The sequence below is a fragment of the Sinocyclocheilus rhinocerous genome, unplaced genomic scaffold (assembly GCF_001515625.1).
Source record: "Sinocyclocheilus rhinocerous isolate Xijiao unplaced genomic scaffold, SAMN03320098_v1.1 scaffold56, whole genome shotgun sequence".
NCBI classification, from domain to species: domain Eukaryota; kingdom Metazoa; phylum Chordata; class Actinopteri; order Cypriniformes; family Cyprinidae; genus Sinocyclocheilus; species Sinocyclocheilus rhinocerous.
Window position 1 is genome coordinate 617,753 of NW_015649227.1, and position 25,799 is coordinate 643,551.

General features: G+C 34.4%; 1 protein-coding gene across 1 annotated transcript in view; it reads left to right on the forward strand.

Annotated features, from left to right (window-relative positions):
- Positions 1-25,799, forward strand: part of LOC107710402 (netrin receptor UNC5C-like) — a gene marked incomplete at its 3' end in the record, with an annotated part of 95,918 nt that overhangs the window by 54,908 nt on the left and 15,211 nt on the right. Inside the window, exons 5-10 of the mRNA XM_016515167.1 lie at positions 2,117-2,328; positions 3,443-3,528; positions 9,382-9,608; positions 9,882-9,980; positions 16,583-16,774; positions 22,146-22,481. Coding sequence (XP_016370653.1) covers positions 2,117-2,328; positions 3,443-3,528; positions 9,382-9,608; positions 9,882-9,980; positions 16,583-16,774; positions 22,146-22,481 — 1,152 coding nt within the window. The remainder of the gene's footprint in view (positions 1-2,116; positions 2,329-3,442; positions 3,529-9,381; positions 9,609-9,881; positions 9,981-16,582; positions 16,775-22,145; positions 22,482-25,799) is intronic.

A 25,799-nucleotide genomic window follows, 5' to 3' on the forward strand; every position in this document is an offset into this window, starting at 1 on the left:
ATGGATGGATGTTTTGATGAATGGATGAAAAGATAGATGGATGGATGTTTTGATGAATGGATGAAAAGATAGATGGATGGATGTTTTGATGAATGGATGAAAAGATAGATGGATGGATGTTTTGATGAATGGATGAAAAGATAGATGGATGGATGTTTTGATGAATGGATGAAAAGATGCATGGATTAGATGAAAAGTTGAATGGATGGATGTTTTGATGAATGGATGAAAAGATGCATGGATTAGATGAAAAGTTGAATGGATGGATGTTTTGATGAATGGATGAAAAGATGGATGGATTAGATGAAAAGTTGAATGGATGGATGTTTTGATGGATGAATGGATGAAAAGATGCCGGAAGTGAGAGACTGTGTAAGTTTTGAATGCTTATATCTTCTAAATACGAATTTTGTCATAGTTTTGGAGCACACTAGCTTATAGATAACTATAAGGCTAACATATTCATACTAATCAATTTTGATTTCATGGGGATTTTAAACACAACTGTAAAAAAAAAAGTGTTTTGTGAGATAAAAAGTCACAATTACCTTACTTGAATATTTATTCTGTGGCAGAAACAAGCTTCCATATCGTGCTCCAAACTTGTTTGATTTTCTTGGAATGCGAAAGTTGTATTATTTAAAAAAGTTATTAGTTATGTTTAATTGGTCTTACTCACAGAAAAATCTGATTTCAAATGTCACTTCTATTTTGATTATTTCGTATGGCTTCAGTCACGTCCTGCTGAAGATGTTCCACTGAGGAAACACAGTCAGCCTGCCAGAGCTTTATTTTGGGCTGGATTACTGCTTTAAGTGTTGTTTCCAGGATCTGCTCAAGAGCTCATCACTGCTTGTTGTGTTATACAGAGACTACAGTCACGTCTCTCTCTTCAGCCTCTTGATTGGCGTCGCACTGATTGATTGGGCTGCTGTACACCACACTCCCATGAGTCTCAGCGACAGTAGCTATGTTTCCATCCAAAGATGCGAATTTAACATATGCGCAAAACTGGAATATCGCATAAAACATTTGCGAATAAAGCACCGTTTCCATCCAACGAGTCAAACAGAACAAAATCGTCACTTCCTGATAAACTGGCACTAAATATCTCTAAGAAAACTAGGAGAAGCCACTGAATATAATAATTTTCATATGTAATAATTTACTTGCGCTTCAGAGCGAGCAGACGAAACACAATAAATGCGGTCATTGCTTTTAGAGGTGGATGCCTGATGTTTGGGAGCGCAGTCGTGTAAGACAGTAATTATACAGAAATACTTTGACGACAGACTTTCCTCAGGCATTTCAGAACGACCAAAACAACATATAAATGCTGTGAACGAGATCGGAGCGCTGCTAGTCAAGTTATCCCGTCTCATAACGCAAAGTCACATGACTTTTTCAATGCGCATGGTGGGATTTATTCGGTATGTGTGTTTCCATCGTAGTTTATGTGCATTTTTTCTTATCGGATAAAAAGTTTATCCTGCTCAGTTGTGACTCAGTTGAGTAGTTTAGAATTTATGCGCGTCTTGGCGTTTCCATCAAGCGTTTTTTTATGCGATAATCCAAAATGCGCATAAAAATAGGTGGATGGAAATATAGCTAGTGTCTGTTTTTACTGAGTGAGCGAGTGGCTCATCATTAATTCTTTCCCCACCATTGACGAGTTATCTCGTCTTTTAGAAGAAAACTCTTCCCCGCCAAAGACGAGTTTTTACGGCTTTTCGTGTTTTCACTGTTATACACTCGGGGGCGCTATTAGGGATGGGCGATATCTTATCGTTTGCGATATACCGGTAAAAATTCTCCACACGATAAGAATTCTAAATGAAAACTGCATAATGTTAGAGTGAAATGTTGATCCAGGAAGTGGTATTTGTCGGTGCAAGCTTTGGAGGTGTTGATGGAAGTGATTTACTGGATTTATGCTTTGATAATCGTACTGAATATTATCCAGATGTAGTGTTTGATAAAAATGTGATTTGCTCAAAATTATGCATTTTTATGAAACCTACCTATATTCAGCTGTTGACAAAAAAAAGAATGCTTTAAGCTAGAATAAAACTGATTTTTTTTGTTAAAAGTAGAGGCTCCGATCTTCCGGCTGCAGTGAACGGAGGCTGGTCGACGTGGACGGAGTGGTCAGTGTGCAGCAGTCGCTGTGGGCGGGGCTATCAGAAGAGGACGCGCAGCTGCACCAATCCCGCGCCTCTGAACGGAGGAGCCATCTGTGAGGGGCAAGCCATCCAGAAACTGGCCTGCAACCCGCTGTGTCCAGGTATGACCACGCTCCGTATGTTGCTTTCTCAACCGCTCATGCCAGTGTTTAGAGAGAGTGCTGGCCGATGGCCGATAATGCTTGTATAGTATAATCATTTGAGCAATTTACAATTCAAGAAAAAAGTAATTTAAATTCAATTGAATGTAATTTTTAAATAAATACAGTTTAATAGCATAAATCCTTGTTTCAGTGTTTAAATAATGATATCTCACATTATAGCTCACATTTTCAATGTGTTCCCAAACTTGATTTATTATATTGCATTTATTTTTGCATTTAACTTTTTTCATTTCAAGTTGGTATCAGTATAATAGTTTTAGTAATTAACAATTTGAGTAACAATATTATTATTATTATTAAAATTTTTTAACATTTAAATACATAGGATTAAATAGGATAAATAAATATTTATTTAAACTTTAAAAATCCCACATTTTCAATGTGGTCTCAAATATTAATTATATTATATTATATTATATTATTGCATTTTTCCCATTTAACTTATGTCATTACAAACTATTATGAGTTTAATAATTTTAGTAATTTACAATTTGAGTATGCATTAGATTTTTTTTTATTAAAAAGGTTTAATAGGATAAATAACTCCTTATTTCAATGTTTTATTAAACATTGAAAAAAAAATTCAATGTGGTTTCAAACATATTTATTATATTACATTTTATTTATTTTTTTTATTTCACTTTTTCCATAAAAATTTGTTATGCATAATAATTTGAATAATTTACAGTTAGTATTTATAAAATATATATGATTGAATTGGGTATATAAATCTTTATTTAAATAAAAAAATCAATCAAATTCAATGTGGTCTCAAATATAATCTTCTTTTCTATTCTACTCTATTCTATTATATCAAATAAGATATTTAAAAATAGCTTAAAATTTAAACAAACAAGTTTGACTGTACATTTAAGAATTAAAAATATTAGCGTATATATATATATATATATATATATATATATATATATATATAGGCATAAAAGAAAAATGTATAATTTTGACCCATACAATGTATTGTTGGCTATTACTACAAATATACCCCAGCGACTTAAGACTGCTTTTGTGCTCCAGGGTCACATATATACTCGAGAAACAACATAATCTTGTTTCAGGGATGTTTCTGTATTTGTACAGACTGAAGCAGAGTGTGCTCGTATCCTCTGTAGTCGTCTGACGGATCGAGTTGAAGTAGAAGTCTGTGTTGAGTCTATGGTGGTCGTGTGAGCAGAGATGTGATGTTAAACTCCACTTCAGCAGCTATATTTAACATAATGATAAGTGCTTATGTCGTACTTACACAAAGTTTCATAATTGCTCCCCGTCTATGATTACTCTGATTTGGACCCTATTTTAAAAAGCGCAGAGAGGAAAATCACAGCCGCTCAGACTCTTTCTCCGCTGTTTTTTTTTTGTCTTGTGAAGGCAATTATACGTGTTGACAAGCAGTTTTATGATTCCTCAACTCTTTCAGAAGATGTTTTAAGCTCATGTAAGTGGAAAAACAGAAAATAAAACCTGTTCTGGTTCTTATTCTTCTGTAATCATTCGTTTAAAGCAGAAATGCCCACAATTGGTCCATTGATTTGGCGGTCCATGTCATGTAAAAATAGGCGAAAAAATTTTAGTTTCATTTTTGCACTGAAATGTAAAAAACAATGTAACTGAATTTGATTTAAAAATAATTTAAACATTTTAAAAAGTTATTTAAATTTTTGTTTAATTATTTAAAAATTTAATACATTTGTATAAATATTATAAATTAATATAATATAGTTAAATCTAATTAAATACCATGGAAGCACATATTCATGTCTAATTAATTTTTTTGTTTTAGCTGTTTTGTTTTGTTTTTTGCAATGTAAAAATCAATATAAGTGAATTTTTCTTTTAATAATTGGATATAATGCAACATTTATTTCAGGCCCATGTCCCTCAATAAAGTTAGATTTTTGGCCCTTTGTGTTAAAAAGTTCTGGATTTAAAGGGACAGTTCGCCTGAAATGAATAATTTTGCCATCATTTACTCACCAGTAGACTGACTTTCTTCTGTCACAAAAGAAGAAGTTTAGATGAATGTTAACGCTGCTCTTTTCAATACAATAGAAGTATACAGCGATCTGTCAGGATCCATAAAGGATAAAAAACACCAGACTACTTTGATAGTTGTTTCCCTCTTCTGAAGCGATGCGTCCCATGTTTATCTGCTAATCCTCCCTTCATTCTCTCTCTCTCTCTCTCACACTCTCTCTCTCTCAATTCAATTCAATTCAATATGTGCTTTATTGGCATGACAATTGTTACAATGTATTGCCAAAGCATAGTGTTTACATTGAATCTAGAACAGATATATATATGCAACAAAAAAAAACATGTATATACATTTAAAAAGTAGAACAAATTAACATTTTAGAATTCTACGAACAATTTATAATTCAATGTGGTGTGTGTGGTGTGTGTTTTTGTGTGTGTGTGTGTGATGTTGGTGTGTGTGTGTGGTGTGTGTGTGTGTGATGTTGGTGTGTGTGTGTGTGCGATAAGTTTTAGGAATAATCCTTCATGCCAGATTGAGTCGAATGCTTTCTTGAAATCAATAAAACAGGCGAAAATTTGACTTTTGTTTTGATGTACATATTTATCAATTAGTGTTTGTAGTGTAAAAATGTGATCAGACGTTCGACATTTTGGGAGGAATCCAATTTGACATTTACTCAAGGCATTGTGTAAACACAATAGTTTGATAACTTCTCTCTCTCTCTCTCTCTGAAAACGAGAACGCAGGCTGGCAGCAGCATAAAGTAATAAATGTGTTTGTTGAGGGAGAAACAGCGTCTGTTTGCTTTAATAAACGTCGAGTTTCATATTCATTTTGATTAGGTCATGAAAATGAAATGGCCAGGGGTCGCAGAGATGCGGAGCAGATTGAATCAGATGTCGTTAATGATAATCGGGAATCTAATTACCAGTTTCATTTTGGCGTATAAATGATGAGCGAGTGTTAATCGGAGTATTGATCAGAGGCTCAGAGGAATCGTCTGTCCATCTGTATGCATCTGATGTTTTTTGCAAGCTTCATTTCAATGCATCATGGGAAGATTTAGAATGCATTATATGTTTATTGAATTATTGTATAGCAGACAGAGTGACTGTGGTAATACCGTGGTACGGTGATGGTATATCATGGTACTTTAGTATATAGCATGGCACGGATTGATTACAATATTCATATACCTACATTTTGGAATCATTAAGAATTTTTACAATGCTTTTGAAAGAAGTCTTTTTCTGCTCACCAAGGCTGCATTTGTTTAATGAAAAAAACAGTAAAAATTGTGAAATATTATTACAATTCAAAATAGCTGTTTTCTATGTGTATATATAGTAAAATGTAATTTATTTCTGTGATGCGCAGCTGAATTTTCAGCATCATTACTCCAGTCTTCAGTGTCACATGATCTTCAGAAATCATAATATATATTTGATATATGGTATTATTAATTTTCATTATTATAATTTTAATACAAAAATATAATTTATATTATTCATTTTTGCATTTGTTTAAAGTATTTTTGATTGTTTTGTATTTTTTTAAACATATGTTTATTTATAGATTTTATTAGCTGCTCAAGAAACATTTCTTCTTATCAATATTGAAACAGCTGTTTTTAGACTTTAAAAATTTTTCTTCATTTTTACAAGCTTTATTTCAATGCATCATGGTAGGCCTGGGCGATAAAACGATAAAATATTTATCGACGGTACGCCTTCGATAACGATATAAAAAAATGTTTGATATAGCGCACGATATAGGCACGTGCTATGAGTGAATTCAGTGCTGTGCCTGCCTGTGATGAGGAGATTGTGAATAAAAAAATTAATATTAGTCAAGTTTAAAATAAACATTTGCATTTGAATTAGGTGTGCGTCAGGGAGCGTCATCAGTGGCGCGCGAGATGCGGTGATGATGATGTAAGTGACGTTGTTGCATTTTAATGTTTTGTTAGTCTAGCCCACGAGACGCGCCGCTGCTGCGTTATGCATTCAAAATATTAGAGAAATATAGAAGCTCGATGCGTAGAAGATCTTGATTAGGTTAAAGCCGAAACCAAGCCATTCACACAGAACGCATATTCAGCGCATTTTCTGCTGCACTCGCGTCTCACACAAGAGATGTAGCCATGCAAAGTTAAAACAGTTTAAACTTTTAGAAAACATCGCAAATTTGTGGAGGTTTATTCCTTTTTCACTGCGTCTCATATGTTTTATATGCAGTCTGTGTGAATGGCACTTCGGCTCTTTGGATTAAGCAATGCATAAATACATGATGCTGCTTTGTTCATAATTGTTTATGCAATTTACGAAATTATTTTTGATTTATATGAGTTAATTTAGACGTAATGCACGTATTTTATAGACATTTATTTCCTTGCGTTGACAATTTAAATGCGCTGCATTATTTTGCTCATTGCGCCCTCCTGTGGCTTCGGGAGACAAGCCAAAAGTTTCCTTAAGACCTATTTAATCTGCATATAAAACATTAGAAATTAGATATTTGTTTAATTTTTATTGTGTGTTTGACTGTTAAAACCAAAACAAAAAATTATTGTTTGTCTCAATAAATTGTGTTAATTATAAATACAGTGGTTACATTTAAAAAAATGTTCTATTGCTCTTTGTTTTAAAAAAGGTTATAAAAAATGTCAATTATCGATACCGAACGATATGAAACATTATATCGTTGATAAATTTTTTAGCTATATCGCCCAACCCTACATCATGGGAAGAGTTATAAAGCAATAAGACACCATGGTTTTGCTCTGGTCTGTGTCCTAAAGCGTAATATTTTACCACGTAATGTGTCTGTTGAGTTGTTAACTGAGCTTTCAGGAACGGCTGTGATCTCAGATACTGAAGTCAGTTCTCTGCCATTTGAATCTTCCTATTTTCCCAGTGAAATGCATTGTGGGAGCATTAGTCCTGCGCAGATTGATGGCCAGTTTGTGAGGAATGTAAAACCCATAACGTTATAGATTTAGGCTCACTTCCCCTGATTGATTTTCCCCCCTTTCTCCAGCTAAAAGGGTGAAACCACTTATGTGCATGCTAATGACGGCTTCACTGGCCGTTTAGCAGAAATCCACATTATCTGAAAGCTCACATTATTGCAGATATCATTGGACATGAATTACACTTGATACGTGAACTCAGCTCGTCCAGCAGGAGCACGAGTTCATGCCGTTAGGAAGCGTTTATGGGACGATTCCTCTGCGCTAATGGCATCTTCCAGTCCGAGTTAGAAAGTTATTTGCTTTTTGAGTTTGTAAAGTGCTCAAATTGTGTTTCGGCTGCAGTGCAGATTGAATTTGAAGTGTTATTCTCTATAGTTTTAACCTTTGGTATTTTAGCTGTGAATCGTGCGCTCGATCGCTCGTCCGCTCTGTTTGTGTCTGTCTTTATGATGTTGCTTTTCAGGGCTTTGGTTACTTAACGCACAGACAGATGACATTTTCTTGACATATCGATCCGTGGAAAGGGCACGACGAACACAAGGACAAACGCCGGCTTTTTCTTCTGCAAGAAAACTGGATCTTTGGCAGATTTTTGCAGTATGAACCCTAATATTGGCACCATTGCATTTCATATGAAGAAAGCAGAAAACACTAATACAAAACACCATGGTATTCTGTGAGTAGCATTTAAATAACATGATAAATTAATATGGAAATCATTCAGTATGGTAGCATGTATCAGAGTATACCATCAGTGTACCATGGTACAGTCTGTTTTATTCACTGTATTCAGTATATACTGAGTCTGAATGGAAACAAAACATTTTTAAATTGAGGCAGAACACTTACAGGTCACATATGTGACCCTGGAGCACAAAACCAGTCAATTTTCCGAAATTGATATTCATGTATCATCTGAAAGCTGAATAAATAAGCTTTCCATTGATGTATGGTTTGTTAGGTTAAGACAATATTTGGCTGAGATACAACTATTTGAAAATCTGGAATCTGAGGGTGCAAAAAAATCAAAATATTGAGAAAATAGATATTTATAATATATATATATATATATATATATGTATGTATGTATATGTGTCTGTAAAGAGTTTGTTTAAAGAGTCTTTCAGTGCTACCAGCTTAAACTAGTCTAAGGTGGTTTGGTGGTTTTGGTTTTTTTTTAATCACGGGCATCCGTTTTGCTGGTTTGGATGGTTTGGTCACCTAGTCTGGTTTATTTTGGTGATTTATTTTGTTATTAATTAAATAACAAAAACAAAAACTGAATTTGAGCTGATTAATTGACATGAAAATAATCAGGTTTCACTGTGTTTATGTAAAATATAAATTTCTTTTTCATCTTTATTTTGGGTTGCAGCGTGACCTGAACATACAAAATTATATTTATGATATTTATATTTTTGCATTGTGACATTATTTACATGACTTCCCCTCAATTTCTCAGTTGTGTAAAATGAAGAAGAAGAAAAAATCTGATAAATTATTTGTTTGTTGTTTTGTTAGCATTTATACATAATTTTAGCTTGTATTGAACATGCAAAATTATGAATATGTGAATTTAATTTATTGTGACATTGTGGCATTGTGACATTATTTTCATGGCAGTTCTCCCAAATTCTCATTATTGTAATGCAAAAAATAAATAAATATTTTTAATGTTTTATAAATATCCTTTAATTTTCAATAATAAATAAATAAATTATTTAAATTAAATAACCTATATATATATCTGCATTGCAGTGGTAAGAATTTGGCATGAAAATAATGTCACAGTGGTCCTCTTATCAGTTTTCATTATGTTTATGTAAAATATCTTAATTTTGGGCTGTAATGTGACCCGAACGTGTTTGAGAGATTCATAGGGTCATTTCAGAAAGACACACAGGTCGCAGCGTCTCTGTGTTTCTCTGTCCCGTCTGATCACATGCACATAAACGCTCCATCCATCAGCACATTGATTTTCAGCGTATCTACCCGTCTGCCTCTCCCATCCGATGCGTCATCGTGTGACTGTTTTCTACATCCAAACGTGTCTTTTCATTCATGCAGTTTCACTCAGCTTCCTTTTTCAGTAGAAAATGCAGGAAAGAAAGCTGCAGCATCGAAGCGTTTCATGGAAATGCAGCCCTGCGGCTCTCGATATGCAGATGCGTTTGAGTGTCCGGGCCCCGTCGGGCTCCTGGAGTCAGTGCGGGTGAGATTTAAGGCCGTCTGTGCTCTAATAGCGTCCAGCTCGTCTCAGAGTGCAGCAGAGGCTGATTCCTCATGTGTCAGATGTGAGGCTGCGAGTGCTTTTGACTCATTGACTCCAGGACTGTTTATCAGCTTAAAACCATCCATCCCACTGGCTCGTTAGTCCTAATGAAGCACTAAGACGCGGCTGACGAATGGCGGTGTTCACTCGCGCGCCGTTTGTCTGCAGGAACAAAGGAGTCCAGGAGAGAGTGAAAGTGACACCAGATGGAGAAGAATCGGCCGCGGCTGCCGTCATCGCTCATGTCTTTGTTGGCTTGTTTGATTTTGTTCAATCCGATTGTGTTGAATTTGATTTCCATCCCTCACCCTCCATCCCTCCCTCTCTCCCAAAGGTTCCTTATATCAGAAGTCCTCCGAACCCACAGACAAGAGCAATGCTCTGCCACGTCCATGTGAGTCCTTCATTTCATTGATTTCTGTTTGCATGCGTCTCCAAACCTTCCTCATTTCCTCCTTATTCTTTTTCTCTGTTCATACCATCTCATTTTCCTTCTTAAACTGGTCTGAACTGGCTTAGACGGTCCAGCTTAGACATGTATTTTGGTCTGTTTTGCTGGTCTAAGCTGGTTTAGATGGTCTCCCAGGCTTGCTACAAGCCCAAAACCCCTCTAAAACCAGCAAAACAGACCAGACTAGGCAAGCAAACCACCTTAGACTGTCTAGTCTGGTCTGTTTTGCTTGCATCATGCCTTGGAGTCCATCTAACCACTCTAAACTGTCTAATCTACAATGATTTGGTCACCCGGTCTGGTCTGTTTTGCTGGTTTTGGAAGGGTTTTGTGTGTGCGTGTGTGTGTGAGTGTGAGTGTGAGTGTGAGTGTGTGCGTGTGCATGTGCGTGTGTGTGTGAGTGTGAGTGTGTGTGAGTGTGAGTGTGTGTGTATGTGTGCGTGTGTGTGAGTGTGTGTCTCTCTCGCTTTCTCTCTCGCTCTTCTACCTACAGTCTTTCATGTTCAAAGAAACATATTAATCTCAGCGTTACATTTTAACGCTCGCCCCGCTAAGTGTGCCGCTTTATCATCAAAGCACGATCGCCGGACAGAAGAGTTGCGTGCTTAGATGATATCGGCAGACTTTCTTCACTCCGCTCGATTGGCTGCGTCCATACGGGCCGGAATATGAGCGGCTTTATGCTCCTGTAGAGAGTCATCGTTTAGCCTGATGTCTTTGTTAAAGATAGCGGCATATGAGCGTAATGATGGAAGTTTATGAATAATACAGAAGAGAAACGAGGGAGTATCCATGACAGCCGACTGACCAGGAACAGAAAATAATAATAACTTCAAAAGCAACACTACTTATTTGCATAAGGAATATATCTTTAATTCTAGTGTATTTGGTCTTAATGCACTGATTTTTTCACTTCAAGTGTCCACCAGTGCAGTGAGACAAAACCGACTTGTATTCAAGAAATATCAGAAACAAGTCTTAATATCATACGCTGTGCTGCTTCTGGAGTGAACCTACTTGTTTTTAGGATTTTTAGATGTTTTAACTCTTATTTTGAACTGTCACTGTTAAGTTTGTGTAGGATTTACTTTCTAAAACCATTTTCACTCAGTAAATTTTACAAAAAAATTACAAAGAAACAGCAAGTAACAACAGGGTGTTACTGTTAACTAAAACAGTCGTATTATTTAGTTTATTATTTATATTATTTAGAATATTGTTATTTAGTTTAACTTGATGTACTAAATTAAAATGAAAACTGAATAAAATGAATAAAAACTATATATAGATATATACACTACGAAAAATGACAAAAACACAAAATTACAATGAATTAAAATGGAAAATAAAAAAAGATAAAATAAAATGGAAAATATATTAAAAAAAGATTCAGAATATTAATCTCAAAATTATATCTCAAATATCAACAATCCTAAAATAACAGTGTAACTAAACTAAATAAACATAGACTGAAAATATAAAAATGTAGCATTTCAGCTAGTTGCCAAGGAAACATTTCTCATTTTAATGTATGACTGTGAACATGCTGCTAAACATCTGCTTTCGTGAAGGAGTTTGTGTCACTTATAGCGTGCATTTGGGAACATGCGCCAAAATTCCTCCCAAATTTGTAATGAGGAGCGCTTATAAACAGGCTGTTGTCAACAAAAGAGCAAATAAATACAAGTAAATATTAGTACTGTAATATTAGTATTGTAATTGTACTGTTGTACTGCAAAATACAATTATTATTATTGTATTATTTTTCTTAAATTCTTGCTTCAATAGTAATATTACTTATTTTGGTTATTAAATATTTATAAATAAAAAATAAATATACAGATATTTGTATATAACAATAATAAAAGTATAAATATAGAATAAATATAAATATTAGAAGTAGTAGTATTAATAATAATAATAGTAATAATATAATTGTTTTTCTTAAATACTTGCTTTTTATTTCACAGTGAAATATCACAATAGTAATTTCTTGTTGTTTAATACTTTCATTTAATAATAGTAATTATTATTATTATTATTATTAAATACTTGCTTTTTATTTCACAGTGAAATATCACAGTAGTAATTTCTTATTGTTTAATATTTTATGTAGTAATAATAATAATAACACTTTTAGAAATAATATTCATGTATATAATAATAATTTATAATCATAACAATAATAATAATAATAGTAAATAACAATAATGTAATTTTGTAAATAAATAACAATACAAATTACAATAATGTAATATTGTTTTTCTTAAATACTTTACTTTACTATTACAATAGTAATAACTTAGTATTTCTTATGTTTTAAATGTCTTTATGTAATAATAATAATAATGATAAATTATAATCACATCAATATATAATCACACAATTGTTGGTCAAACAAACAAGCACAGCAAACCTGGAGCTTTTTTAAATCACATTTTAAACCATAACCGCAGTATTTATCTGAGAAATCTCAGTTGGGTTTTTCCCGTCTTTCAGAGCTTGCGTGTTCACATGTAAAGCTCCTCCGATGTCAGAGCGTCTGCTTTTAGAGGGCAGCGTTCACATTAGTGAGATTAATTCGTAATGTCACAGTGATTAAACTCCGCGAGGGGCCGCTGATCGTGACATTGATTGCGGCTACCTTTAAATTTGCAGCAGCTGCAGGCATGCAAACATACACACACACACACACACACACATGTGATCACACTCTCAGTGTCCAGATTCACAGGATGGCCACACACACTCTCTCACACACACACACACACACACACACACTCACACACACACACTCTCACACACACACACACACACACACAGACACACACACACACACACACACACACACATGTGATCACACTCTCAGTGTCCAGATTCACAGGATGGCCACACACACTCTCTCACACACACACACACACACACACACACTCACACACACACACTCTCACACACACACACACACACACACAGACACACACACACACACACACACACACACATGTGATCACACTCTCAGTGTCCAGATTCACAGGATGGCCACACACACTCTCTCACACACACACACACACACACACACACTCACACACACACACTCTCACACACACACACACACACACACAGACACACACACACACACACACACACACACATGTGATCACACTCTCAGTGTCCAGATTCACAGGATGGCCACACACACTCTCTCACACACACACACACACACACACACACTCACACACACACACTCTCACACACACACACACACACACACAGACACACACACACACACACACACACACACATGTGATCACACTCTCAGTGTCCAGATTCACAGGATGGCCACACACACTCTCTCACACACACACACACACACACACACACTCACACACACACACTCTCACACACACACACACACACACACAGACACACACACACACACACACACACACACATGTGATCACACTCTCAGTGTCCAGATTCACAGGATGGCCACACACACTCTCTCACACACACACACACACACACACACACTCACACACACACACTCTCACACACACACACACACACACACAGACACACACACACACACACGTTTAATCAACGGAAGTCCACTAGCGTGAGAGCTGCAGGTTCATCTGGATGAAAGCTCGCTCTCTTTAAGCACTGCAGGTTATTACGGCTCGCTCATAAACCAATAGACATAATAGAGTAGACACTTTATATCATCAGCACAAACACTGACTGCACACTACACACTCTGCACTGACGCCTACTGAGGGCGCATGCTTTCATATCGCATTCCAGCTCAGTACAAAACATTCTGTGTGAATGGCAAAAAATAAAAATAAAACAAAAACTTCTAAATTAGTTCACTTAAAAAAAATTATTGAAGTTGTAAATAGATTATTGGAGTATGTTTTACAAGAAAATACATTATTTCTGCTTAAAAAATTATTTAAAAAGTCTTATTTTAGTGTGTGTGTGTGTGTGTGTGTGTGTGTGTATATATATATATATATATGAATTTTTATTTCAGTTTTACCTTTAGTTATTTTAGTACTAAATACAAAAATATTTTTAAAAATTTATTTTATTTCAGTTAATGCTTATTTTATTTCAAGTAGCAGAAATGTTTTAGTTAGCTATAATAAACCTGTTGTGACTTGCTGTTTCTATGTAATTAATTATATGTGAAATTTGTTAGCAATGTCTGAGTGATTTTTTTCAAAGTAAATCCTTTACCATTTTTTTTCTTGTCTTATATTAAGTTAAAAATAAGAGTTACAATATCTACAAATCCTAAAAAACACGTAGGTTTTGCTCAGAAGCAACCCTGCATAAATATTAAGACTTAAGAATTAAGATTTCTTGAATATAAGTCAGTTTTTGTCTCGCTGCACCAGTAGACTTCTCACTTATTATCGCTTATTTTAAAATTGTTATACTTGACGTGAAAAAAATCAGTGCAGTAAGACAAAATACACTCGTATTAAAGATACATTCCTCTTTAAAAAGTAGTGTTGCTTTTCAAGTCAATTTATTTTGTTTTGAGTATTATTTTTATGTATTTTACTGGAAAACAAGCCTTTGATCAGAATGAATCAATGAGAGAAAGCATACAGAAAATACACACACACACATACAGTAGTGTGAAATGGTCCACAAATAGTATGCAGTTCTGGACCGAGTCAGTGAGGTTTAATGTGTGGGTTGCATGTAGTGATGGCTGAGAGCGCCCTCTGCTGCTGGATGTGAGAATCACAGTGCTGTTTCAGTTCAATCTGTGACTCACATCCAGTGTTTGGCTCTCAGAGAGTTCAATACGAGCGCAAATGAGAGAATTAGGAACATGCATTGGTTTAACCGGTCCGGTTCACCGGAGGCCCGTTTCACACTCGCCACTGCTTTGACCGGAAATTGCATTTTTCACAATTATCGGCGGGACAAAGGGACCGTTTCTATGGAAATGAGGGCTAAGTATTGCTTCTAATGACGGCTTGTCAAACGCTGCACAGGCCAGTTTCCGTTCCACATAATCACTGAGACATTTTCAAGACGGAAAGAGCCGAGGCTGGAAGAAGATGAGAGGAGTGACGGCATGATTTATGATTTCTAGACGTGGTCCGTAACGAAGTGAGGGAAGGCCGGATCAATGTTTTTCGTATATATTCTCATAGACTCAGATCTGCGTCAGTGCTGTTTATTCCTCTCTGTTTTGTGACCGTATCTACGATCTGTCTCATTACACTTATCTTTCTCATCCCGTGTATTAATTGTACTTACAGTGTATGTAACATCATTTCACAAACTCTTGTAATGTTTCTGTGCGGTGTGACAAACCTTATATTACGATACGAGTCATTTTACATCATTTTTATTTTGTTGAATTCCTACTGTATAGTGGGAATTCAACAACAAAATATATATTATTCATTATTTTTGTAAATTATTATACATTTTATTTTGTTAAATTTCCAGCAATAATAAACACGATTTATGTGTTGAATTAATAATAATAATAATAATTCATTTTAATATTAATAATTAGTTTTTGTTTGACTTTCCAGCAAATATAAAAATATAAATGTAGTTTGTACAAATAATAAATAAATAAATATAATTTTATTATTAATAAAAAAAAATATTTTGTTGAATTTCCAGACAAAAATAAATAATACTGTTAATGATCATTTTATTTTGTTGAATTTCCAACCAATTTATATGTGATTCATACAGCAAATATGACTCAGTGAATAAAATACTTGGTATTTTCTCTTTTTATTTGGATCTTGGTGGACAGAAGATATGATGATTCATGTGTGATTCATATTAAATGAATTAATCAGTCTGACATCAGTGCGAAAGCTTCACATAATGAAAGACTCAAAACAGTCAGACTCATGTTATAAAGCAGATTCGGATTCAGTGATTGGACGAGACGCTGTTGTAGATGATCTGATGTGGGATCTAAACGTTCTGGTTAAGTCTTAGTTTGATATTCAAACCACATGCTGTCCTGTTCCCCATCAGCAGTAGATCCTAGCAGTTTCCTCAGCACTTTTACAATACGTCACCGTACAGTAGGGGTTGCACCGACTAGTCGACTTCAATGCTCTGCCATGAAAAACTGAACATTTCTTAATAACTAAATCCCACAGCTTCACTACTAGTAGAGAGACGCTGCCAGGTAGAATTAATTCACACACGCAATCGCTCTCACTAATGCATTCATATTAATGTAATCTTTACTGTGCTACTTTATCTGTATCTGATTTAGAACGAGCAGAAATCTGAGAAAAACATATCGACTCAAAGACAATAGAACTGATAAAAAAGCTGTTATAGGAGCAATAGCCATGTGGGCAGCGCGGTGTCATATGCCATAGCTGTGCACAAGGTGTTTATCACAGCTCCAGACTTATTTGTTCATTAATGACGTCATCAGTGACTAGTCGACTTCGACTCGACTTTCATCACATAAATATCGACTTTAAAAAATCAGAAGTCGTGAGACTGATGCTCTCTCCGTCTGTGTTCTTCTCCAGCGGCCCCCAGCACAGACGACGTGGCTCTGTACGTGGGCATCGTCATCGCCGTCATCATGTGTTTGGTCATTTCCGTCATCGTGGCGCTGTTCGTCTACCGGAAGAACCACCGAGACTTCGACTCGGACATCATGGATTCGTCGGCGCTCAACGGAGGCTTCCAGCCGGTCAACATCAAGACGGCGCGCACAGGTACGAGAGCGGGATCTGACTCGTGTTACTCCAGGCCTGGCTCATAGTTAGGGTTGGGGATCGAGAACCTTCAGTGTCTTCAGTGAGCGGAAACAGATGAGAAAGGAAACGCGTGTGTATCAGTATTTTCGGTCTTAAAGAGACAGTAGCCTAATAAACAAGTTAATCAAAGAACAAAATCATTCACTGATATCTTGGTAATTTGAATGAGGGTTAATCCATATTTTATTTATGAAAAGAACACTATGCAGTGTTTTTATATTTTTATTTCATTTTCTGTACCTGAAATTCGTTCAGTTGTATTTATTTATGCTGTTGCTGATTGATTTGTTTGTTCCTATTATATTACTGACTGTTTACTTGTCTTTAACAATTTAATGTTTGAAATTAATATTAGTCTAGTTGTTTTGCTGTGGTATTTTTGTTAAATCTCTCGTAGGCCTAAGTGTCCTGTAGGCTGCTGATTTTTCTATGTGACCCTGGAGCACAAAACCAGTCATAAGGATCAATTTTTTCGAAATTGAGAATTGTACATCATCTGAAAGCTGAATAAATGTGCTTTCCATTGATGTATGGTTTGTTAGGATAGGACGATATTTGGCTGAGATGCAACTATTTGAAAATCTGAAATCTGAGGGTGCAAAAAAATCTAAATATGGAGAAAATCATCTTTAAAGTTGTTCACATGAAGTTCTTAGCAATGCATATTACTAATCAAAAATTAAGTTTTGATATATTTACGGTAGGAAATTTACAAAATATCTTCATGGAACATCTTTACTTAATATCCTAATGATTTTTGACATAAAAGAAAAATGTGTAATTTTGACCCATACAATGTATTGTTGGCTATTGCTACAAATATACCCCAGCGACTTAAGACTGCTTTTGTGCCCCAGGCTCACATTTAAGTTAAATCTCGTAAGTAAAACCTAAAATGTTGCTACCGTATTTTTTACGGTATAATTCTGGCAACCACAGCTGCCAGTTTTTTACCGTAAACTTGATGTAATTTTTGTTACAGTGTAACAGAGCTGGTATGCACACACACTAAAGGTGCTTCACATGTAGAGTCCTGCGGCGGGGTACAGCATGAAGGGGGCGATGCTGTGCTGCGCGGGGCTCTCCAGCATGTGTTTGCGGTAATAACGGCGCAGTGCCGGGCTGCTCGGGTGCTGCTGTCTGACGTGGAGGAAGTATTCGTCCGGCCGGTTGGAGGTGAAGCCGCAGTCCTCGCACACGAAGATCTTGGTTTTTGGCATAAAAGAAAAATCAATAATTTTGACCCATACAATGTATTGTTGGCTATTGCTACAAATATTCCCCAGCGACTTAACACTGCTTTTGTGCTGCAGGGTCACATATATACTACATTATTGGAATCGATCAAATTTAAACGATACCCAACCCTAGTCATAGTGAATGTGATTTTCTTTTTGGTAGTTTTGCTTAAATTAATAAGTTTAAATTAATTTCATTGGCTAGAAATGGTCTTTTAAGATTGTAAAGAAGAGGCATAAGTCACTAGTCATCCAACTAGTCAATGAATTATTATTATTATTAGTCGAAATTATTGTTTTTTATGTTTACAGAACGGTAGTGTTTACATATTTTAAAATATTAATTTGACCAATAATAATAATAATTATATAAATAGTCATTCAAGTAGTCAATTTATTATTATTAGTAGTAGTAGTATTAGTAGTAGTCTAATTATTATTTTTTATATTTATAGAACAGTAGTTTTCACATATTAAATAATAATAATAATAATCTAAGTAGTCATCCAACTAGTCAAATTATTAATATTATTATTAGTCATTTTTGTATTTATAGAACAGTATTTTTTTTACACAAAAAAATAATAATTTAATCAATAATAATAAAATTAAAATACAAATGTGTAATACTTTTATTCATCAGGGCTGCATTAAATTGATCAAAAGTGACAGTAGAGACATTTATAATGTTATACAGTAAATGCAGCCCTGGTGAGCAGGAGAGACTTCTTTCAAACACGTTAAAAAGCAGTTGTGAACATTAGTACATATTCCAGTGAAAAATGATCTGTCACTTCCTTTTATCATTTACATATGTCCTTTTATCATCATTAGTCGCAGCACTGTTTTGTCAGTGGACTGATGGCACTTCTCTTTGTGTGTCAGTGTAATGATAGAGTTTTATCATTTATGTAATGACAGAATTGATGAACATTAGTACATATTCCAGTGAAAAATGATCTGTCACTTCCTTTTATCATTACATATGTCCTTTTATCATCATTAGTCGCAGCACTGTTTTGTCAGTGGACTGATGGCACTTCTCTTTGTGTGTCAGTGTAATGATAGAGTTTTATCATTTATGTAATGACAGAATTGATGTGTCATAGTCTCATGATTCAGCACAGGAGCACAAAGCCGTGTGGCGTTTCTGCAGACGCGTCATTAGAAAGCCTGTCACCTTGATGTGAAGCCGATCTGCAAGTTATCCTGACGCTGTAATTAGCTGCGTGTGTCTGGCACATTGAGTGTTAATTAGTGGAAGGTGTTACGGCAGCAGCGTGTAAACAGAGGAACGAGCCGCAACCGGAAATTAGGCTGGAGAGACTTTCAGCTGCAAAACACGTCAGCGTTGACACACACAAACTATATAATGACCAAGAGACAAAGACTACAGCAAGGATCAGTTTTGAAAACACAAAAGTTTCTTCTTTTTGTCCATCGAAACCCTCTGAGCTCAAATATTTCTTTAAGATAAAAATTCAGTAATGTAACAACACATCTGCATATTTACGGTTCTCTGATGTTGGTTAATGATCACATGACATGCAGGTAAAAAAAATCAAATAATATATATATATATATATATATATATATATTCCTATATATTTTTTTATTTAATTATTTAAAACAATAATTTAAAGGGAGAGTTCACCCAAAAATGTCGTTCCAAACCCGTATGACTTTCTTCTTCCAGGGTTATTATGGTTAACTAAAACCATACAACGCATTTTTAAAATAAAAATAATAATAGTAATAATAATAATAAATCTAAATAAAAACCTGAAATAAAATAAAAAGCGTGTTTAATTTCAGTTAGTTTCCATAGCAACGTTTCTCTTTTTCATTTAGTATTGAGTTAATCTACTAAGATAAATAAAACTTAAATAAAAAAATTTATACAAACTATATAGACATGTTTAAAAAATGGCAATGTATGACTTTCTTTTTCCAGGTTTATTATAGTTAATAAAATCTAAAACAAACAAATAAAAACAAAAAATTAATTGAAATGGTAATAAAAATCGTGAAATAAAATTTAAAAAAATATTTTATTTCACTTAGTTGAAAAGGATTTCTCATTTTCATTTAGTATTTGATCTACTAAAATAAATAAAACTGAAATAAAAATTGATAAAAAACTATATAAACATATTTTTCAAAAATGGCAAAATATAAGAAAATTACTGAAATTTTATCTAAAATTAAAATGAAAATATAAAAAAATTAAAACTACTAAAACTTAAAATATTAATAAAAACTATAATAGTATCTCAATGATACTAAAATGACACTGTTATCTTCTGAGTAAAAAAAAATTGTCCATATAATGAAAGTGAATGGGGTCCAATGTTCTTCAAAAATATCTTTTTTATGACATGAAAGTGAGTAAATGATGACAGATTTGTGACTCGTTTGCGCTGTCAGATTAACAGTGAAAGAGTCAGGAGGCCCCGCCCACTCGCCGCTCGCTCATGAATATTCATCAGTGTACCTGTGAAGGGCAAAGCAGCATCTGCTCTCCATCCGCTGCCCTCAGAGACGCCGCTGTCTGCCGTAACGAGAGAAAGAGACTAACGAGGAAAAAGACTAATGATGACCTGAATATACGGTGCTCTTCAGGGAGAAGCGCTTCATCATGCCGCAAATAAATATTAGCCACTAGATTTACCTCAGATGCCTTCATAATGCTTTCTCATCATGTGCTAAACAGTTTACACAAAGAACTTTAGCAGCAAAAAATAGAAACTAAACTAACAATGTATTATGTTAGTATAGTTAACACACTATTATAGTTTTTATCAATGTTAATAAATTAATTTTAAAAAAGCTATTATATAATTTATACAATTATACAATGTTAAATTTTTTTTATTCAGATTGATATATTAATATTAATAGATTTTTGTATTTTTATTTTCAGCTCACATTTTAAATTTAGTTTTGTATAGTTCTTTTGTCATGTGCTTTTTGTCTTACTCTTTAGGGTTAGTTTGTTTTAATTCTATTTTTAATTCTAACAGTAATTCTACTGTTAAAACTTAAAAAGTTTTAATTAATATTCTAATATTTATATTTTATTTCAGCTTTATTTCAATTAACTAAAATATTTTTAATAGTTTGTTTTATTATAAATATTATTTATATACTATTGTAGTATTTTATTAATATTAATATAATGTTATTGTTATTGTTTCGATTTTTATTTTAATTTTGGCTTGCATTATATTCATTTTTTATGTGCTTTTGTCTTCTTTTTTTGTTTAAGTATCACTATTTAAGTTTCATTTCGGTTTCTGTTTTTATTTATTTCCAGCTTAAACTCTTCTTTACATCTTTTCTAATTTTTTATTTGATTTTCATTTTAGTTTCAATATTAATATTATTAATATACTTTTTATAGTATTTCATCAATATGAATAAATTAATGCTATAATTTTTGAATGAGCTTTTATTGTTGATTAGCTTTTATTTAATTGTTGATTTTATTTATTTGTCATGTTTATTCGTTTTTGTTTTTTAAATTCTGCTTTTTATGTTTGCTTTCCAGTCAGTCATTTTACTGCTTACACTTTTTTCTAATTTTTTATCTAATTTTAAAGTTTAACGTTTTTTAATCGAACGTTTAGATTTTATTTTATTTTAACTTTATTCCAGTGAAGAAAGCTGTGACGACGATAAAGCAATAAGCCCCGTGAAGCCGTGGTTTACAGTGAACTTATAACAGCTAAGGGGTGTTGTTAGCTTAGCTGTTATAAATTCACTGTAAAGCACGGCTTCACGGGGCTTATTGCTTTTATAAAACGGTTATTCCATATACATAGTAAGGTTTCACAGAATAAAACAGAGCAAATAAAGTGTAATGATATTAATAAAAACAGTATTCTTCCACCAAACAATGTAGCTCCTCAGAAACAGTTGTGGTTCCAACAAAGTGGTTGCCGAGCAACAGACAAACGTAAAGAAAGGTGTGTTTGTAGAGTAATTTACAACAGCTTCGAACGTGGCTCAGCCAATCAGAATCAAGGACCGGAACTCTCCGTTCTATAAACTGTATTTGATCTGTATCTGAATTGTATTTGTGTGTGTAGCGGATCTGCTGACGGCTCCTCCGGACCTGACCTCGGCTGCTGCCATGTACAGAGGGCCCGTTTACGCTCTGCACGACGTCTCTGATAAGATCCCCATGACCAACTCTCCCCTGCTGGACCCTCTGCCCAACCTGAAGATCAAGGTGTACAACTCATCCGGTCTGGTGACGCCGCAGGAGGACCTGTCCGACATCTCCTCCAAGCTCTCGCACACACTGATCGACAGCGACACCATCAGCCGCCGCACACAGACACTACTGCGCTCCTGGGACCCCTCGTGCACCGCCTTCGGCTCCTTCAACACCCTCGGGGGCCATCTGATCGTGCCCAACTCAGGTCAGTTAAAAACAGGAAAAATACTTTTAAAGTACGGCTGTGCGATATGACGTTATATATCGGATGGACGAAATAAAAAGTCTATCGTTTCATATTATGCTCTATCGTTTATTTCGTGGTGTCGCAAAATACATTGTTTACGGTAATACTTTTTCACGCCACGGGGATGCACGTGTTTTTAAGCACTGCAGTTTTAAAACAACCAATTTTAATCCGTTGAAACAAACAACAGAGCTATATGCGTGCGCTGTTTCTGTTTCTGTGTGAGAGGAGCGCGCTTTTTTTTGCCGCTTTATTGGCTTTGAACGATTACATGAACACACTTATATGCGTCATAATCCCTGTCTTTGCAAGTATCTTCATAAACGCAGTGATTCAGGTCTTAAGAGAGTAAACAGCTGAAAAACAAAGCGCATGTGTAACAGTATATTGGATCCGGACTTCGGTGAAGATCAAGGTGTACAACTCATCCGGTCTGGTGACGCCGCAGGAGGACCTGTCCGACATCTCCTCCAAGCTCTCGCACACACTGATCGACAGCGACACCATCAGCCGCCGCACACAGACACTACTGCGCTCCTGGGACCCCTCGTGCACGGCCTTCGGCTCCTTCAACACCCTCGGGGGCCATCTGATCGTGCCCAACTCAGGTCAGTTAAAAACAGGAAAAATACTTTTAAAGTACGGCTGTGCGATATGACGTTATATATCGGATGGACGAAATAAAAAGTCTATCGTTTCATATTATGCTCTATCGTTTATTTCGTGGTGTCGCAAAATACATTGTTTACGGTAATACTTTTTCACGCCACGGGGATGCACGTGTTTTTAAGCACTGCAGTTTTAAAACAAACGATTTTAATCCGTTGACACAAACAACAGAGCTATATGTGTGCGACGTCTCTGTTTCTGCGTGAGAGGAGCGCGCTTTTTTTGCCGCTTTATTGGCTTTGAACGATTACATGAACACACTTATATGCGTCATAATCCCTGTCTTTGCAAGTATCTTCATAAACACAGTGATTCAGGTCTTAAGAGAGTAAACAGCTGAAAAACAAAGCGCATGTGTAACAGTATATTGGATCCGGACTTCGGTCTTAAAGGGGAAGCTGTCCAATATTCGTCCTGTCTGCCATTCATATTAGGATGGATGGATGGATAGATAGATAGATAGAATTAACACAGTGAAGACTAATTAATTTACACAATGTATGTAGCGTTTCTTATTTATTGTAGTTTTTTTGTCCTATTGTTTGCCATTAGTTTCTTATCCTTATTTCATCACTGACTGTTTATTTATCTTCAGTGAGCTTGAGGGTTTTTTTGTCTCTTTTTAGGCTTGTATTAGTTTGATATTGACACTGGTGACAAGGATTATGAAAATTCTATGGTATCAAAGATTTTAATATCATAAAAACCTTTTTAAAAGAAAAAATAACTATATCGTTATCGTGATATAAAATTACTCCTATCGTGATATACGATTTTGGTCATATCGCCCACACCTATTTTAAAGCATTTATTAATCTTTCATCTGTTGCTACTACATTATTCAAATCAAAAGTTTAATCTTGTATTATTTAAGGGACCTGAGCTGTCATGAACATGTGTACTTTCATTAACTAACATTATTAGGATTAATAAATATTGTAACAAATGTACTGCTCATTGATAGTTAATGTAACCTTTTTGATCTTAAAGTTAATATAATATACTGCTTTAGAATTTATTAATTTGTCATGTATATGAAATATTTGACTTTTAATTTACCTAACTAATAGCATACTAAAAATAAATGATAAAATAAAGAAATATATATATATATAAAGCATAATAATAATAATAAAATATTAGTACTGCTCATATTTTATATATAATTTCTTCTTACTCTGTTTTAACAATGGAGTTAAATATGACCCAAAATATATAAGAATTTAATATAAATATTAAATATAATATTATATATAATTAAAATAAATGTAAAAATATAAGATTTTCATGACGATTAAGCACATTTCCCTCCAAATTCTCATTATTGTAGTGTAAGAAAATGTAGTTCTTGTCACTGTAATGCAAAGAAAAACATATATGCATAACAATTATATATTTATTCATTATAAATGTGAGACCAATATATATAAATGAGACAAAAATTATAAATAAATAAATAAAAAAAATTTGACGTGGAGGGTTTTGGGGAAGTTATTTATTTAATATTCTAATATTTATATTATATTTAAACTTTATTTCAGTTAACAAAAATATTTTTAATAGTTTGTTTTATTATAAATGTTATTTATATACTATTGTAGTATTTTATACATATGAATATATTAATATTATTTTATTTTTAATGGTTCAGTTTTTATTTTAAAGGGGTCATATGATGCTTTTTTAGAGATCATTATTTTGTGTATTTGGTGTAACAGAATATGTTGACATGCTTTAATGTTCAAAAAACACATTATTTTTCAAATACTGTACATTATTGTAGGTCCTCTATGCCCCGCCTCTCTCAAACGCTTCGTTTTCTACAAAGTCCCTCCTTCCGACAAGCTGTTATAGCAATTTTGTTTTGTACTTTTGTCATATTTATTATTTTTTGTTTTTTAAATATGGCTTTTTAGGTTTACGTTCCAGTTTTTACACTTTTTTTTCAGTTAGCATATCTAATTTTAAAGTTTAAGGTTTTTCATCTAACATGTTATGTAAATGTGGGCGGTCATATGTTAATGAGCTCATGTTTATGATCTTGTAGCCATGAATTTTGCAGCTCAGTTTCAGTAAATGCTCTGGATCGACTGGAGAGAATCTCTTGAGCTCTGGGCATCAAACTCTTATTTTAAAACATCATATGAGTCTTTTAAGAAGCATGAAATTCATATTCACCCATATTAGCACAGCATTTACTTTGCTATGGATCTCTCTGCGTCTCACTGAACGCTCCTGCTGAGCTTTACGGCTCCCGCGAGAGCAGCGCAGCTCATGAATTAGCCAGAAGCAGTGTTCAAAGTAGGGATGTTCATTTCGGTTATTTTTCCTAACCGACAACCGACGCTCGTTAACCGATTGCTAACAGTGAACCAACAAGCTTATAGAAAGGATAAGTGTCTGTGACCCGTTAAAAAATACTAACATTTGTTTCCCGGGGATTAATTTTACATGCGCAAAAAGCAGCAAACAACAGAACATGAGGATTCACATGGCCATCATATACGCACCTGCAGCACTTCTGCGAGCGGTAGCCTATAGCCTATATAACGAATAAATAGGCCTATACGAGAAACATATTTTTACTTAAATAATAAATTAAGAAAA